Source organism: Phymastichus coffea, unplaced genomic scaffold (assembly GCF_024137745.1).
Source record: "Phymastichus coffea isolate CEN01 unplaced genomic scaffold, Cenicafe_Pcof_1.1 PCOF00055, whole genome shotgun sequence".
NCBI classification, from domain to species: Eukaryota; Metazoa; Arthropoda; class Insecta; order Hymenoptera; family Eulophidae; genus Phymastichus; species Phymastichus coffea.
In genome coordinates, this window is record NW_026706866.1 from 1,037,763 (window position 1) to 1,054,542 (window position 16,780).

General features: G+C 34.3%; 2 protein-coding genes across 2 annotated transcripts; one reads left to right on the plus strand and one right to left on the minus strand.

Annotated features, from left to right (window-relative positions):
• Window positions 1-5: 5 nt before the first annotated feature.
• Window positions 6-3,156, plus strand: LOC131666002 (testis-expressed protein 10 homolog). The gene is made up of 7 exons (XM_058938315.1): window positions 6-252; window positions 390-607; window positions 691-1,855; window positions 1,947-2,184; window positions 2,262-2,416; window positions 2,487-2,614; window positions 3,017-3,156. The coding sequence occupies exons 2-6, from the start codon at window positions 407-409 to the stop codon at window positions 2,588-2,590; spliced, it is 1,863 nt and encodes a 620-aa protein (XP_058794298.1). The 5' UTR covers window positions 6-252; window positions 390-406; the 3' UTR covers window positions 2,591-2,614; window positions 3,017-3,156.
• On the minus strand, window positions 2,610-13,870 carry LOC131666001 (polyamine-transporting ATPase 13A3-like). Its single transcript, XM_058938314.1, has 18 exons — window positions 13,036-13,870; window positions 10,787-10,874; window positions 10,646-10,713; window positions 10,408-10,575; window positions 10,266-10,336; window positions 9,623-9,889; window positions 9,288-9,492; window positions 8,610-8,808; window positions 8,242-8,353; window positions 7,938-8,127; window positions 7,387-7,587; window positions 7,104-7,289; window positions 5,840-6,199; window positions 5,548-5,689; window positions 5,328-5,473; window positions 4,799-5,018; window positions 4,324-4,405; window positions 2,610-3,774 (listed from the first exon to the last, which is right to left on the minus strand). Exons 2-18 carry the CDS (start codon window positions 10,806-10,808, stop codon window positions 2,805-2,807), a joined length of 3,609 nt encoding a protein of 1,202 aa, XP_058794297.1. The 5' UTR covers window positions 10,809-10,874; window positions 13,036-13,870; the 3' UTR covers window positions 2,610-2,804.
• Between the last annotated feature and the right edge of the window lie 2,910 nt (window positions 13,871-16,780).

Sequence of the window (16,780 nt, forward strand, 5' to 3'; positions counted from 1 at the left end):
TTTTAAATATCATTTTAACATCAGCTGACTTAACAGATAATATATATGTATATATATTGTACGCGTCTCATCTCATGCGCATACGCAGAGGTTTAGCTTAACCTAACCTTAGTTTATATCGGTTTATCGGCATGATGTGCACGTGTATGGTACAGGAAAACATGTAAAATATGTTTATTTCATATAGCTAAATGAAATAATTAGTTTTACGATTAGTATAAATTATTAAAAATCTCACATTAAAAAATTAAGGTGCGTTCATCAATTTATTGAAATATAATGTATAAAAATATAATAATCTAATTTAGTTAGAGAAAATTTAATAATTACAAAAATAAAGTGTTACGTCAGCAACTTGCGGATGTAAATTTATCCGTTAATGTTTTTAGTGACTTAATTGGATAACATGGGTAAAAATCATAGACATCAAAAACAATTAAAATCTGAAAAAGCAAAAGTAAAATTAAAAACCAAAGGATCTCAATCACTGCCAAAAGGTTTGAACATCACAGATGCGAGCTTTAAGACAAAAAAAATTATAATTCGTGAACAATTAAAGCAACAAGATGAAACTCAAATTCTTAGTCGAAGGAAACTTAACATCAAGGTAATTTTTTCATAATGTTATATATGCAAAGAATATTAATATTCCCAATTTCGAATTTTTCCTAATTAATGTCGTTTTTTCAGGATCTTTTAACAAGGCTACAGCATTATAATTCATCTATTCGTCAAGATGCCATCAGAGAATTAAAAGAAATAATATCTAGAAATTCTGTTGATGTTCTGAATATTCAACTGAATATATTATTTAAAGGCATTACAATCTTAGTGCTTGACAAAGAAAAAGCTATTAGGCGAGAATCTTTAAAAGCTTTAAGTTTTATTTTGGCTTCCATTTCTAAAGATCAGTTACTTCCTTTCTGTGACATTTTAATTTCATATTTGACCTGTGCAATGACACACATTGATCAGAATATAATGGAAGATTCTTTGCTATTTTTAGATATTTTGTTACAATATTGCAGTGTTCCTCTTGCTAATAATAGCCATAAAATTCTCTTATATTTCTTGGATATGATTTCCAAGCTTCGATCTCAAGCACAACCAGGAAGGCAGTTGACAACTAATCTTAATACAAAAAGTACTTGTATGAAATGGAGAATCAAGGTCTTAAATAGTTTGGAGAAATTTTTATCAGCTATAGTGTATCATCAGAAATATTTATCCATTAACTCGTCAGTCTGTCCTTCAAAAATTTATTATATAAAAGATGAAGATGTTTGTTGTCCAATTTATTCACCAATCAGTTTACAAATTTGTTCTATGGATTTTAAAAGAGATGAATTTCAAAATTCAAATGACAAATCATTAAACACATATACCTTACAAAGGTATATTGATTCTTTAATGCCTCTGATGTTTGATAGTTGGTTAGAAGCTAGTCCCAAGAGCTCAAATTCCACAAATGTGCAACTTTTTATATCCGCAGAAGCAGCATATCTTCTGAAGTGCATTACTAGTATAATCCAGTCCATAATTGAATACATAAAACTACTTGAAAATGAAAATGGAACTTCTGTATTAAGTATTTGGTTTAGAGATAACTTTCAAAGTGCTTTTATAAAAATTTTTTTGCATGAATTCCCTTACATACAACAAAAATATAATTCAAGAACAAAAAGGTCAGGAGATGAATTTGCAAGTCAGTCTTTAGTTCATTGTCTGGAACAAAACTTAACTTTGTGTTATATTTACATTTGGTTCACAACTATTTCTAACAATACAGTAATACGTAGTAATAAGAAAAATGCAAAAATTGATTTCTGTAACGAAATAATGCAATTTCTAACAGGTAAACATAATGTAAAATGACTTGGATTAAAAAGAGTAAATATTTGGAATTAGAAATATTCTCTATTATATTAGTTTCTGTATTTTTCCAGATAAACTTGAAAATTGGTCTAATAATGAAGCATTTGCAGTTGGAAGCATGGTTAAAGTTTTAAATATTCTATTTCTGCAAGCAAGTGCGATATGGTATAGAAATAAAATATACCTTGGAAAGGTCTTGAAAAGCAGTATTGATACATATCTAAACAAAACAAAAAAAGATTTACAAAAACATTTATTTGCAATTCTTAAAAATATTGTAATGGATCACACTTTACGGCATCTGCATGAGTAAATTATATTTTTTTATATTTACTTTCAATTTTTTGTAATGAATATCGATTAAAAAATTAATTTATTTTATATAGAGAAGAAGTCTTCAAAGAATTCATTAAAACACTGCCAGCATTACTGTTAAAAGATACAATCCATGAAAGCACAATATGTATGCTGAACAAAGTTGTATTACAATATAGGCAGTGGTTACAAAAAGAGTTAGAAGAAAATTACGATGCAATAATTGGTAAGAAATAAAAATGAGAATTTCATAACAGTGATATTTTGTCATAATTATACCGTTGGTATCATTTCAGAAAACGCTAAGAAAATTCAAATACTTGAATCTGGGAATGAATCAGACTCACGGTTAATGATATGCAATTTGTTCTACTTCATGCATGGACAGGTTTATTATTGATAAAACAATGAAAACTCAGTCAAGGTAACAGTATTTTTTTTTATTATCAACGTCTTCACTTTTTAAAAATATGTCGGTCTATAATACTTAGTCTATAAATGTACAAAAGTTTTGTAAATAATACTCTTATAAATATCACTTTTATACAAATTCAATTAATACAAGTCAACTCGCTTTTGTAAGCTCAATTGTTGACTCCAATTTTGGCAATCAATTAATCCGGGTGAGTTTGTTGCTGTTCATTTTCGTTAACAATACAAACACATATAGCTGACTCGGCTATACTTGCTCTACGAGTTGAATTGATTATATTTTCGTAACTCGGTGTTATCGGTAAACACGGAAGCTCCCGGCTAATTGGAGGCCAATGTGGATTGCACTGTAAATCGTGCTCTAATAACAAGTACTGCTTTTTCGCCTTTTCAGGCTTGTACAACTTTGGTTTGATCTTTTGTTGGATAATATATTCTACTACAAAGGATTCAAAAGCGAAACAAATCAGAAAGTTTATGAATGCAAGGCCGACAATCATAAATCTCCAGTCGTAAACTGGTGGCATCTTGAGCTCTAGTGCGTCAACGACCCACTGTGCTGGGTATAACGTGACATAACAATTAAGGATTGAAAGCATAACAATTGAGATAATAAAGTATTTATTTGTGTCGATAGACCTTCTGTACGGTTTTCCTTGTGAGAAAACAATGGCTAACATAGCGTATTGAAAGCTAGACAGGCAGAAAACTGAATAATTTTCATAGCCATCGTAGAGGTACTCATCTCTCGGAACGAACGGTGTGAACCATGAGAACTGTTGTACCGCGTAGAAGGCAATGAGCTCAAATACAGCAATTATGATTGTATGAACGGTTAAGGAAAACAACGGTGTAAAGCTTATGAGACTCGAAGTTGGCGGTTCTTTAGCTAATCGCTTTTCATAAGCTTGGGTTTTACCGAAAAAGAAGGCAAAAGTAACGAACAGCAGAATATCCACGTATAAAAATTGCATGCCCGTGAAATTGGAACTGATGGAATAAAGGATAATTGTACTAATGAATTCCGTGAGTGAATAGCAAACAGTGAACTTGAAAATGCCGAACGATGTAACAAGAGCTGCTCGTCCCTGCTGGATGACTGTTGGCACGCACGTGATGTCAGGAACTCGAGATGTAAATGGACTTGCGACACTGTAAATATATTATATATTGTTAGCGTTAATAAAAATTCATTTTTTATAATAAATTACATTAAATTAAGAGACCAAATAATATTTTTTATTGATGACCACCACTTATTTAGAATCTAAATAACACAGACGTAAGCAATATTTAATCAACTTTGTTTTAAGATTGTCAGCTTTGCGAATGAAACATTTAATATTTGAGAACAAATTTAGATAAAGAAACGTACAGAAAATTTGGAAACCAACAGTTTTTCAATAAGCGTGCAGTCTAGTTATTTAATCGTTATCAATTTTTATCAATATTTAATTAAACTTGTGCAGATGAAATCAACAAAATAAAAAATGTAATTCTTTTTTCAAAATTAAAAATAATGAATAATAAATGATTATTAAAGATACGTTAACTACTTTGTCTCACGTGCTTCTCATACATAGATTAGTTTTATTTACTCAACAAGATGTGCTTATACGCTCATCAGTGTTATAGTCATTATCCCAAAGTTGTAAAGAAGCGTATATGTGATGATACTATCGTGCAATGGCATCAATTTACCTTGATTCTGCTTCGGAAAGCGAAATTCCAACGTGTGCCGCTCTTAATGCGCCACAGTCATTAGCACCATCACCGCACATAGCTACAAATGTAGTCCAAGAATTATTTTGCAATAATATATAAAAAAGCATTTCCTGAACATCTAGTTGAAATACCAACGATCTTATAATTGAAAGAAAAATTTGTTTTCACATTCTTAGTTGCAAGTTTTCTAAATTATCGAAAATTTTGTTTGCTCGAGTATACGTAATAATTTTTCTAAATATATAATATTTTTAAATATTATATATATAAAAATAAATAATGTCATCTTGTTTTGTTAGTAAATTGTATATCATTTTGCCTTGAACTATATAATTTAATTCGTAAATTCTTTCGATCTGATGACATTAGTTGAATAAATACCTAGCTGTTTTGTTGGTGAGATAATTTTTTAACGTCTACGACTTGTTGTTTCGAAATTCATAATACGAACCTACGTGGTATCCTAGTTGAATCAATTCAACAACAAGTTGTTGTTTCTGATCACTGCTCATTCGAGCGAAAACTACACCCTTTATACAGATTTTTGGTAATATGTCACTGTAATGTTCGCGTAGCATTTGCCATGTATCACCGGTCAATGCGAACTTATAATTTTGAGACTTGAGCCCACATTCCAAATCTCCCATAGATACGGTCCTTAATTTATTTTCCTGAAATAAAGTTAGTTCTTATTAGATCGTATAAAAAATTGGTAAATAGATAGTTGAAATTCGTTCATGTAGTAATCTAAAAAAGGCGGATTTTTTTCTGCGACTTTGTACGATTCGATTATTGAACGGAAAACATTTAAGTATTTGAAATGACTCATGTTTTACGTAAAGTCTGGAAATTATCCGTATTTATCATTCAAGATATAAAAGATCGTGCGTATCGACTTTATATCATAATATCAATAGCCAGCTTCAACGGCTCTTCAAATAATCCACACGTGCATCGATAACAAAACGCTATTTATTTACCAATATAGGAAGTCCTTGTACGTTGAAGAATACTTCGGGTCGATCCTTGTTATCACTGGGTACCATTGTAACGCTTACTACCGTTTCTTCATGTGTCAGGATTCCACATTCTTTTGCAACGCTGATTGCCGTTTGTATATTGTCACCTGTGTGCAGTAAAATTACCCATTCAAAATTTATCACTACAATAAGAACTGTTCTTTTTTTAATTGAATTGTACCGGTGATCATAACTGTTTTAATATTAGCATCTCGAAGATCTGTGATCACTTTTATTGTTGGATCCTTCAGTCTATTTTCTAAAATAATTAAACCTAAAAATTCAAGGTCTTGCTCTACGACGTCTCTCGCTACTTGTTGTACCTTAAAAAAAGGAATACATGTGATATATCAAAATCTGATAAAGTCAGTCCGATAAAACGTTAAATTGCAATTAATTCAAGAAGAACCTTGATCTACTGAACTAATTTTTCAAGTGAATTTACATCAATAAAATACTATACGTGAACTCACCTGCTCATCAGAGACACCAGCGATTTCCTTGGCAGCAAGAGCAATCACCCGATAACCTTGTTCAGTGAAGTACCTTAGGATATCCATGATATCGACTGGTATACTGTGAGGTACGCTCAAACTGAGAATCATCTCGGGTGAGCCTTTAGTGAAAGCATAGAGTTGGCCATGCTCAGTAGGCGATCTTGCGATCACGGACATACGTTGTAACGTACTCGAGAACTGGTATTGCTGGAGAATCTCCATAGTCAGCGAGGTGTCATGGGGTGACTTTAAAATTGTAAGTGCTTGCAAGGAGTGAATATTCGTTGGGTCGTTCAATTCCGGCTCGTATAATTGCCAACCTGTACTTTCGAACATCTGCAATTTCATTTCAATTTTTAATTTTTATAATAAATTTCATTTATATTATTCACACGATTCGGCTCGTAATTCTTTTATTTTCAAAAATGAGTAATCAAAATGTCCTCGACTACTTATTAATGTCTATTTTGTTTTGAAACTTATAATTGATTAAATTGTCACTCTGTAGATCTCTGCGAGAGTTTATCAACTGCGCAAAACACAAGACGCGGCGTCAATTTTTTATAGCTCAATATCAATCTGCAAAACGGCGTCAACAACCTCTTTTATTGTCCTCCTTTCTTATTCAGAGCCTTGTCGCCAATCATGTCGTTTATATAAAAAAGGACAAGACGATAAAAAAGAAAGAAAAAGAGAGTGACAGAGAGAGAGAGAGAGAGAGAGAGAGAGAGAGAGAGACCGAAAAAGAGCGAGGCAGAGAGAGACAGGGAGAGACAGGAAGAGACAGAAAGAGAGAGACAGAGAGGGAGAAAGAGAAACAGAGAAAGAGAGAAATTCTTTGGCCTTTTTCGTGATAATATGACTATAAGCTTTTGCAAGAAACTAATTCATCATTGATTACGAATTATTTCTTCAAAAGTAGTTCATTGGATAAAGCGGCACACAGGATTAATAATTTTGCACGGTTGACTTTAACACACTGGAATAAGATATTATTTTGTTGACGGCTTTAAGTTTTAAGCTTGTGCACGAGTGATTTTCATTAATATGTTATTAAGAAATACTTTTCGACGTTCGTAATCAATTTGTAAAATTTAGTACATAAAATTTTATGCGGCAATAATAAATTTCACGTTTTTCAATGAGATAATTAGTGATTTTGTGCATTAATATTAAATTTCAGTAAATACGATACGACTGTAGCGAATTTGAATTAAAAGAATTCTTTTAAAACGTATACCTTCACGTCCAAAGGATCTCCGCTCAACTCTTCCTCGATCATCGTCAAACTATGACAAACAAGCATGCCCTTAAAAATTCGCGTGTTTTCCAACTTTGTTACATCTTTTTCTAGTTGGTGAAGTTCGTTATCTTCGTACATGACAATACCCATCATATCTAAGCCATCTTCTGTTAAAGTTCCAGTCTATAACGGTAAATGTACGTATTGTTTTGGTAAATTTTCATGCAAAAACAAGTAATTATTTTAATTGCTTTGTGCTTTTCAAAAATCCAAAAACTACCTTATCAAAACACACACAATCAATGCTACCCGAAATGTTAATAGCTCGTGTATTTATGCAATAAATTTTTCTCTTCTTTAAGCGGAATATCGCATACATTTTTCCTACTGCCATAACTGACGGTAAAGCTGGTGGAATTACAATCGTGAAAACCGTGAGAGTCTTTATGGCAATGTTTGTTACAGTATTTCCTCGTTCGATCTGTAGGATATTTTATTCAATTTAATAACTGGCTATATATAATAAAAAGATGTAAAACACGAGGCATTTTTTTCAACGTTCAACTCGTATCGTTTCTGCATAATAATTAATCGACTAATTTATTCAATTACTTGTAGCATTAAAATATAATTATGTAACTCTTTCTCAAGTTTCATCATTTAGTTAAAAAAGCCAAACTGAAATGCGTATAGTGAGTTTTAGCTTATCTTATTCCAAAAGCTTTGTTTCATAGTCTCTAATTTAAAAAATGTTGGTGTTTTTTCAATTTTTTTCAGTTCAATCGATACAAATTGAAGATTCGTATATTACAATTAAAATAAAAAAAATACCATGGTGGCTAAAGTGTAGAAAAATCCAACAAAAGCTACAGCAATAAGTATTGCGATAAGTTTGTACGAATCTTGATCGAATTTGAAGTCGGTCGGCGGCGGATATAAAATAGCCGCGACCAACGACCCTTTATTAGTCCACAAACCAGTTTTAATAACTTTAGCAAGTACAGGTTTATCTCCATACTGTCTGTAAGAGTATAATATATTATACGATAACCCAAGACATAAAAACCAGATTACTGCTAATGCAAGCTTTTCCCAGACAACACCATGCATCAGTGAAATGCAATAAGTTACTTACTTGGTTTGAATAATAGTTGTGCCACAGAATAATGTGTGATGAGAGTGTGCTCTGGAGTCGTACAATACCGGATGAGATTGCAAGGGAGTTTTGGTAACTGGTACAGATTCACCTAGCCAATAGAAGAAAACAAAACATAATTAATCATCAATCGACCTTAGTATTCGAAAAATAACGAAAGTTTAATAAACATATGAACAACTATATATTGATTTCAAGAGGAAAATGTATTTTGAAGAATGTTTATGTAAGTGGCAGACTGGTTAAAGGAAATTGCAAAACAAAGACACGTGAGCGACAACCTTACCACTTGAGATAGTACATAAAAAGCCGATAGCTCATAACTCAAGAGTGTAATAACAAATTACCTGTGAGCATTGACTCGTTGACAATACAGCTGCCTGTCAAAAGGACAGCATCACATGCGACAATTGCTTGATGTTTTGGTAGTTCGATTATATCTCCTGGGACAAGCTCGTCACTGGAGACACTCTCATACTCGCCGTTACTTCGTAACACTCGTATCGTCTCTGTCGAGGCGACTGTGTTCCGAAGACTTATTTGATTCTGTAATAACCAATTTGTTTATATTTTAATCATTTAATGTCGGTATGCAACTGTGTCAAACGAGTTCAGTGATGTTTTGAATGCGTGATACATCGGGAAACAATCACAGTTATTCGATTTTACCTTGATCGAAAAAAGAAAAATATAAATGTTTTCGACGCGTACAAATAAAGTCATTTTTTGATATTACACGCGCCAAACGTAACTTTCCCGCACGCTCGGCTTAACAAAGTGCGCTTTAAATCTAACTTTGTACGTGTCATATCAAACCACATCATATCACACATCGTATCAAAAAATACTGTACGATACATGTTGAGTAAAGAGATTCTTGTCTCGCGTGACTTTACATTCTCGCTTCGCTCGGGCGTTAACGCCATACGAAACAAGAATCTACTTTTCCACACTTATATTACGATGTGCTATTTTTCAATGTAAATAATGATATGCATTTTTGCGGTTTTAACATACAAACTTACGGCTCTCGTTTGACGAATAGAGGTAATAATTCCACAAGCAGACATGAGAATTACAGCCAACGCGTAGTACAGGTAGCCTTCCTCGAACCAAACGAATAAACTGAAAACTTGAAAGACGTAGAATGGGTTTAGTATCTCGAGAACAAACAACACTTGAAAGCCTTCTACTGGTACTAGAATCTCGTTGTATCCGTACACGATCCGCCTGGAAAATATGATATTTTTAATAATAGGTTTTTCGAAGAAATTCTAATAAAGTAATCAAACTAATAGTGTTTTATATCGACAAAATTCGATAGATTTCTAGTATATAATTATCGAAATAGCTATAATACCTAAGTAATTGTTCTTCTCGAGATAGTCCCTTGATTTTTTCCGTTTGAAGATCTTGACACAGGGCGTATTTTTCAAGACTCGTAAGCTTCGAAAACTCCCCCATTTTATCGTCCCACACGTAGCATTGTTTCTTACACTGAAATGTTCTATACTCTTGTACTTGACACCTCGTTCCATTTTCCAGATGCAATTCCAAGTCCTTGTCTCTAATTCGATCAATCAGATTTTTATCTACTTTGCTGAAGTGGCGAGACAATGATTCCAATCTGTAATAACGTTTGTTACACTTTAATAATTATCTTTTTTATTCGGAATTATATTTGCTTGTTCAACTGGTTACGAAAGAAAAAAAAATTTTTTTAATGTGCTCATTGCAGAGTGAAACGCGTAGATGCTAATAAGGAAGAAAAAAATGTTTAATAGCGTATTTTATTTCAGTGAATCTTATGAATCCTGGTACGATATTACTAAAGAACAAAGAAAAAAAGTAAATTGCAGCTAACGACAGATATGGAAAAAATAGAAACCATGAAAGTTTCGATCACAACGACTCGCCAATTACGTACTTACGTAGTAGGAAAAATAATTGTCGCACATTTGTACGACAATTTGCACGACTATAAAAAAGCGATTAAGATTTACCTGACATTCTTGGTCGACACGGCGATTACATCTTTGACAATATAAGATTTGTATTTGCCTTGATAATCGTCCTACGAAAAATAAGTGCGTGGCGATAAGTAATATACTGTTGAACAGGCATAAAGTTTGCACGCAAGCATACCACGATTAAAATTTTGGTGGCGCCGTTTAGGTTGCACTTCTTGTGGGTCGCGTATAGATAAAGATGAGGATACCAGTGAAAGAACAGGCGCAGCAGGCCGCCTGTCAATACGCACGCGAGTAAAGTGATTGCCGTGCTTGCGAGACTTCTCTCGTAACCGTGCGCCCACTGTTTAACAATACACATTAGTTGACATACAACAAACGAACTAATAGTTTTTTCAATTCTTTTTACTTACCATCTGTTCATCCTGAGTATCTTGAATTTTTTGTTTCGTCGTATCCAAATTCTTCTCGCTTTTTAGTTCTATATGAATTGATTGATAGTTGATGAGTGTTTTCAAATATTGCATAATAAATAGCGTAGATAAGAATCTTACCATAAGTACCATAAGTAGTCATAACTAATTGTCGTCAAGTTGTTTAAAATTGGAAGTAACTTAGTGCGCCGTTTGAATTAAATAATCACTGAAATATAATAAGACATTTTCAATTCTAAATCAAAAAACAACAATAACAATAATCTCGGAAAATTTTCTACTGTAATTATGATTTGTAACGTAAGACAATCGAAAGTGCGAAAGAAAATAGTCAATGTTTATTGTTATTTATATAACACCGGTATTATATATATCTGGTATTATATTTATGCAGCAAAAAGTTGTGAATTTCGCTTAACGATTTTCAGGTACAAAAAATTCCGAACTCAATAAAGGTATTAACACGTTGATCAAACAATGCTGTGCAAATATTAGCTTAAGTTACTTGCTCTTCGAAAAAAGTGCTACGTGTTTAACTGAATGTTACTGCGAGTGTACGTGTGAATTTGTGACAACAAAATGTAAGTCATCATAACTTAACTATTCAAATAACGTTGATTATTTTATAGTTATCTCAAACGTAAGCCATTTGTGACTAATTGATAAAAAAAAAAGGATTATTTCAAAATTGATAAAACAAAAGAAATACTCAGGAAATTTAAGTAAAACTCATGATTGTAATGGGTAAAATTAAAAACTTCGAATTTCGGACGTATTGGTACGTTAGTGTGTTGTCCCAAGCTTTCATCGAAAGTCGACGTAGGAGTAGGATCGAGTGTGTATACAGAGGACAATAATTATAGCAACGAAGCACTTCGAGTCGAGCATTAGTCAAAATTACTGGCTAGTTATGCTAGCTATTACAGTGTCATTACAGTGCCGACGACTCCTTATCGCGTACAAAGATGTAACGATAATAATCGCGAAACTCAAGACGAAGGGTGATAAATTAGTAAAATCATTTTTTGACTCTTTGAAACTTCATTTTGTTCTCAGGATAACACAGTATTTTAAAAGAGTTCTTATATTTTTCCTTTCTTCCGTCCGATTGTGTGCGCGAGACTATAATCGTCAAGTCGCCAAGCAGAGTAAACAGAAGCTACAGGAGTTTGGCTAAATAGACTAATTTATTTTCATAACGCTTAGTATGGCTGTTATGTTCTATAGAAATTGGCAATTGTAGGACTGTATTTGATCGCAATGTTTAAATAATAAACATTTTTTTATTACATCTTAGTTGATCCATTAATAAAAATATATAATAATATTCTTAGCTATTAGATCATTAAATAAGTTCGGGGAGTATTTTCCAACTTTTTATATGATCTATCACTTCATAATCTGGAAGATTTAACTGCTAAATAGAATTATCAAAACCGGATATTTGAAGGTCTGACTTTACTATATATGACTTTACTTATAACTCATGAATTTTAAACTATTTACGAGATGAAATTGTATGTACATAAGAAACCACCTGTATCTCAGCGTTTGATTTGCTTGCTATTAATGATTATATTTACTACACTTGGATGTACGTAAAATTGGATGAACAAAGTAAGTATCTGATTGATATTCGTAAATTTTCTAATACGATAACAGTCCCATTATGTATAAACAAATTTACGGTAAATTTATATATTTATATAATTTTATTTATCTAGATAGTTTGTCTTTCAAATAGACTCAGATTAACTCTTTCTTACCAGAAATACATAAACGAAAAGAGAATAATTTATATACATATATATAAATACTTTTCAATAATCTTTTTTTAAAATAAATAAAAATGCTTCTGAGTATACTTGTGAATTTCGTAGTTACTTATCCAAGTATATATGTATCCCTACTATGACCATTCTATAGAGCCACAGAAACTATCTATAAAGTATCCGGTACACCTACAATCAAATGTTTATTCGAAACGCGCAGCCTACAAAATTGCAATTCTAATATCCAATCTCCTATAAAATAAATTCATAAAAAAGAAAAAAAGGTACAATGTGCCACGTACTTTTTTTTATCTCGCGCATATTGAGTCAGCGAGGTCTATACGTTTGCCGTTAAAAAAATGCCACGACGAAAAAAATTATTGCCATTAAAAGATTGTTGTCGTTTCCCCGTTCCATTCAAGCACTAATTACATAAATTATACGGTATGGTTTGCAGCATTGTCGAAAATGACAGGTTAAAAAAACGAAACGGAAAAGAAGTTACGCGCGCAAGTAAAATTTCGTAGTAAAAGTCGAGTGAACTGTTTACGTCCGATCAGCTGAGAGAGCATGCGTAGTAAAGTACAATGAGCTTACCTGAGCTGTGAGAGAAAGGAAGAAACGGTTTCGGCTTGAACAGTGGTTGCAGGCTGTCAGAGTAGCTATCTTAAGCCGCGAGCTTTCCGTCGAGTCTTATGCATTCCCAGAATACGCTTTTTGTGTAGCCTGCTTCTGAACCTTGGTACACTGGTCTCACGGTACCTGTAGTGGCAGAAGTTTGGCCCGTCGAGTCGGTAAATTTTCGAAATTTTCGACGCGTACAATGTGACTGTCAAGTGGAAAAGTCGTCAGCAGCAGCAGCAGCAGCAGCAGCAGCAGTAGCAGCAGCAGCAAGCTTTCGCTGACTTGGTTACTTTGGATATAAACCGACAGCAGAAAGAAAAGAGAAAAAGCACAAAGATAAAGAAAGCTCGATTAGCTAGAAGGACGATTCGAGCAAAGTAGCAGGATCGGCAGCAGCTGTGTGCCTTGTTCGAGCGAGCGAGCGAAACTGCGGGCACTTGGCGGCGCTTGCACTAGTGTATCGCCGCAACGGGCGGCCGTCGGAGTGTCTCTGAGCAGTCTTTTCCCCCGTATTGTCGCGCGCGTCGCCGCCGCCGGCTCGTCTCCCTTTCCTCAACGACGAATAGTTTGATGACAAGCCGATAACACTTATTATTTGCCTGTGGCAACCTCTCAATCATTACTGCCGCACACTCGTTGTGGCTGATATGATCTAGATGCTGCTTGCCGATTCTATCCTACTCGGGCTGTATGTCTTCTCCATTTTTTATTGCTTGTTATTCGCGAGCTGTTGTCTGCAGAAATGGGAATCCTCGCCAGGTCAGACACTGTAGAAAAACAATGCTTGCACACGCTCTCTTGCGATCAGCTGCTCTCCGTAGACACAGACTTTATCTAAAAAGTACCCATTGCATCACACGTCAAATGTGCATTCGACCTGTAAAATATACATTCACGAAAGAGAAAGAAAGAAAAGTGCCGTGTACGTTTTTTTATCTCGCATGTATCGAGATAGCGTGATCGATACTTTTCTCGTTGAAAAGTTAAAAAAAGAAGAAAAAAAAACGCCCAACGATCCTCAATCGCTCGCGGCTTTTTTTACATCTTCGGGTCGTGCGTGCACGGTCACGTTGCTCGGCGCGCGCACTTTTAGTCCTGCGGTTTGCCGATTTCGAGGAATGCTCGGCACTGCGCACGCGCCTCTTTCCTCTGCTTCGTTATCGTCTGCTTGTGATGCACTGACTCGCGCGCCTACGTGCGTTTGTGTGTGCCCGCTTTCGTCGAAATTCATTTAGCTATCAGCCATAGTTTTCAGCAAATAACGCTTTTCGAAGCCCTGCCAATAAGTCTGGCAGCTCGACCTTTGTCAATTGGAGGCGAACTTGAAAAATGAAGAAAGCGTACGCGCGACGGTAAACCGAGAATGAAAATTGAATAATAAGAGCTTGTTAACCAGACGGCACCGGAAAATGCTTGACAGGCGCTGAGTTGAATTTGTCTCTCCTCTCTGCCAATGAATTCTTCGTGCCCCCCCCCCCCTCCCCCCGTTAACTGGGAAACATCTGATTTGGAACAAAGTTGATCGCACTGGCTACACGCTTTATTGAGCGCAATCAAAGTCAGGCACAATTTATCGCGTAAGACTCTATCCCCGCGGCGCGACTTCGTTGTTACGTACGAAATGCGCAATTTCGTTGAGCTATGTGCTCCACTCACTATGTTGATTTCCCAAACCGCGCTTACTCATCCTTTATTATTGTCTTGCATAAATGACATTGCGCTCGAATGCTCGTTAATTTCTTAATAGATATCAACGCGATCCCTGTAAACAATTGAGAATTCAGCATTCTTATAAATGAGTAACTTATCGACTCGCGGTATCGTAATAATTTTTTTAAATTACTGGTATAACGAAGGCGCAAAAACATAAAATAAATTATTCACGAGATACATGAAAAACAGGAGGCGCTCGTCTGGAAAATGTAAATTGCAACAACTGCTAAAATATTACTTATTAAATTCCTCAAAATCATGCAAATTAACGACAGTATAATTACATTGTGAAATACTTGAAAAAAAAAATTTAATTCAAATAGCTAATTGACAGCTCAACGGGTATTAGAGTTTATCAGCGTTTTTAAAATTATATGTGTACTCAGGTCCGAATCGTCTAGAATTATTTGCGATAAGAAGAGCATCAGCAGCGAAGAGAGTAAAAAAAAGAAAAATGATAGATCAACGGTCATGACTTCAATACAAATGAGAAATGCTTACATCCTACGTATGACTCGTATAAATACAGAATACGAGCAAGGTTTTACACGATGTGTATACTATTTCATGCAATTGAAGGTTCGTTATTTGAAAATTCTTTGTTGCAGTCACACGCGTTTGTCATGGCAATCAGGGGAATCACTGTATCGTAATTCTCAATTAGTTAGCGCAATGCACAGTTGTTTCATAATTAAGTGGAATAAAAATGTCAAGTGCAGCAGGCCAGGTTTTCTGTACCGATGCGATTTGAATGTGATAACTAAATAAATGATAAGAGTGTAAAATGTACTGGAAGATATTTAATGTTAGAAAAAAATCATGTCGCACGCAACAAAAATATGCTCTATCGCGCAGTGAAACAATTGTTAAACGAAACCATGGAATAATTGCAACGATAATGAAAACGCAGTTAAACTCGTAACTGCGTGCAAGATTTAAAAAATTACAATCGAAGTAAATTGCAGGCTGTTAGCGAGAGAGATAAAAAAACAATTGGAGATTAAAAGTGAAGTGGAAAGAAATCTATATAAACGTACTCAGGATAATAAAATAATGAAATTTCAAAGTCGTATCATCAAAGTCACGCCGCGAGAGCAAGGCTGACGTTTGAATCTATATAGTCGAGCTGGATTACAATATGTTGTGACTCTCTTTCTGCCGATTATTTTTTTCAACGACAACGATAAAAGTCAAAGTCTATGCTTTATCCCCTTGCGCATATGGCACACGCACGCGATCGCAAACAGCTAATCTCTTTCTCTTCTCGTTGCGAAACATCAGAAAGTTATTTGATATTTGCGTGGGTGTGATAATTATCATTCATTTCGCGCTTAAATAAATGGAAAGCTCATTGGTATTCAGAGTCGAATATCGTATTGACCGATAACATATAGATTCACTTATATACAGATTGCCTTTGCTCGTTGACTTTCCAGCCTTTTCGCGTATACATTTTTGGAAACCGAAATGCCTTCTTAATTTTAGATTTGGTTCCTGTTAATTTTAGATAGAAATTTGTTATTGACTTGCCTAACCAAATCTCGTATATATATAAATGCACATTTGCGCTTATTGTCAGCGAAAAGCTATAGTAGGGGATTAGAATGGATAAATTATAAGAAATAATTTCTTCATGAGACACAGAGTTGAGTATGAGTCACTATAGTTGACTTGTCAAACATAGCGCCGAGCCATTAGTGTGTTGCAGGCGCGACAAACCTGTCGAAAATTCGACGGCCAAGCTTCCATCCAGACTTCTGGAGAAGAATGCAATTAGTCCCATATCAAGAATTAATAGAAATAGATCGCTACGGTCGTAAGAAATAGTTGGAGTGATCATAAAAGGACCATTAAAAGATTTACGGACCTGCACAGCGAGAAAATAATACACATCAAGCAGATACAGCAGAGAAGTATACGAACACCATAAATTCATGTCATTTTTCGATACCAAAAAAGACCGACATGAACTTTCTCATTTTTACAATTACTTATATAGTATGTT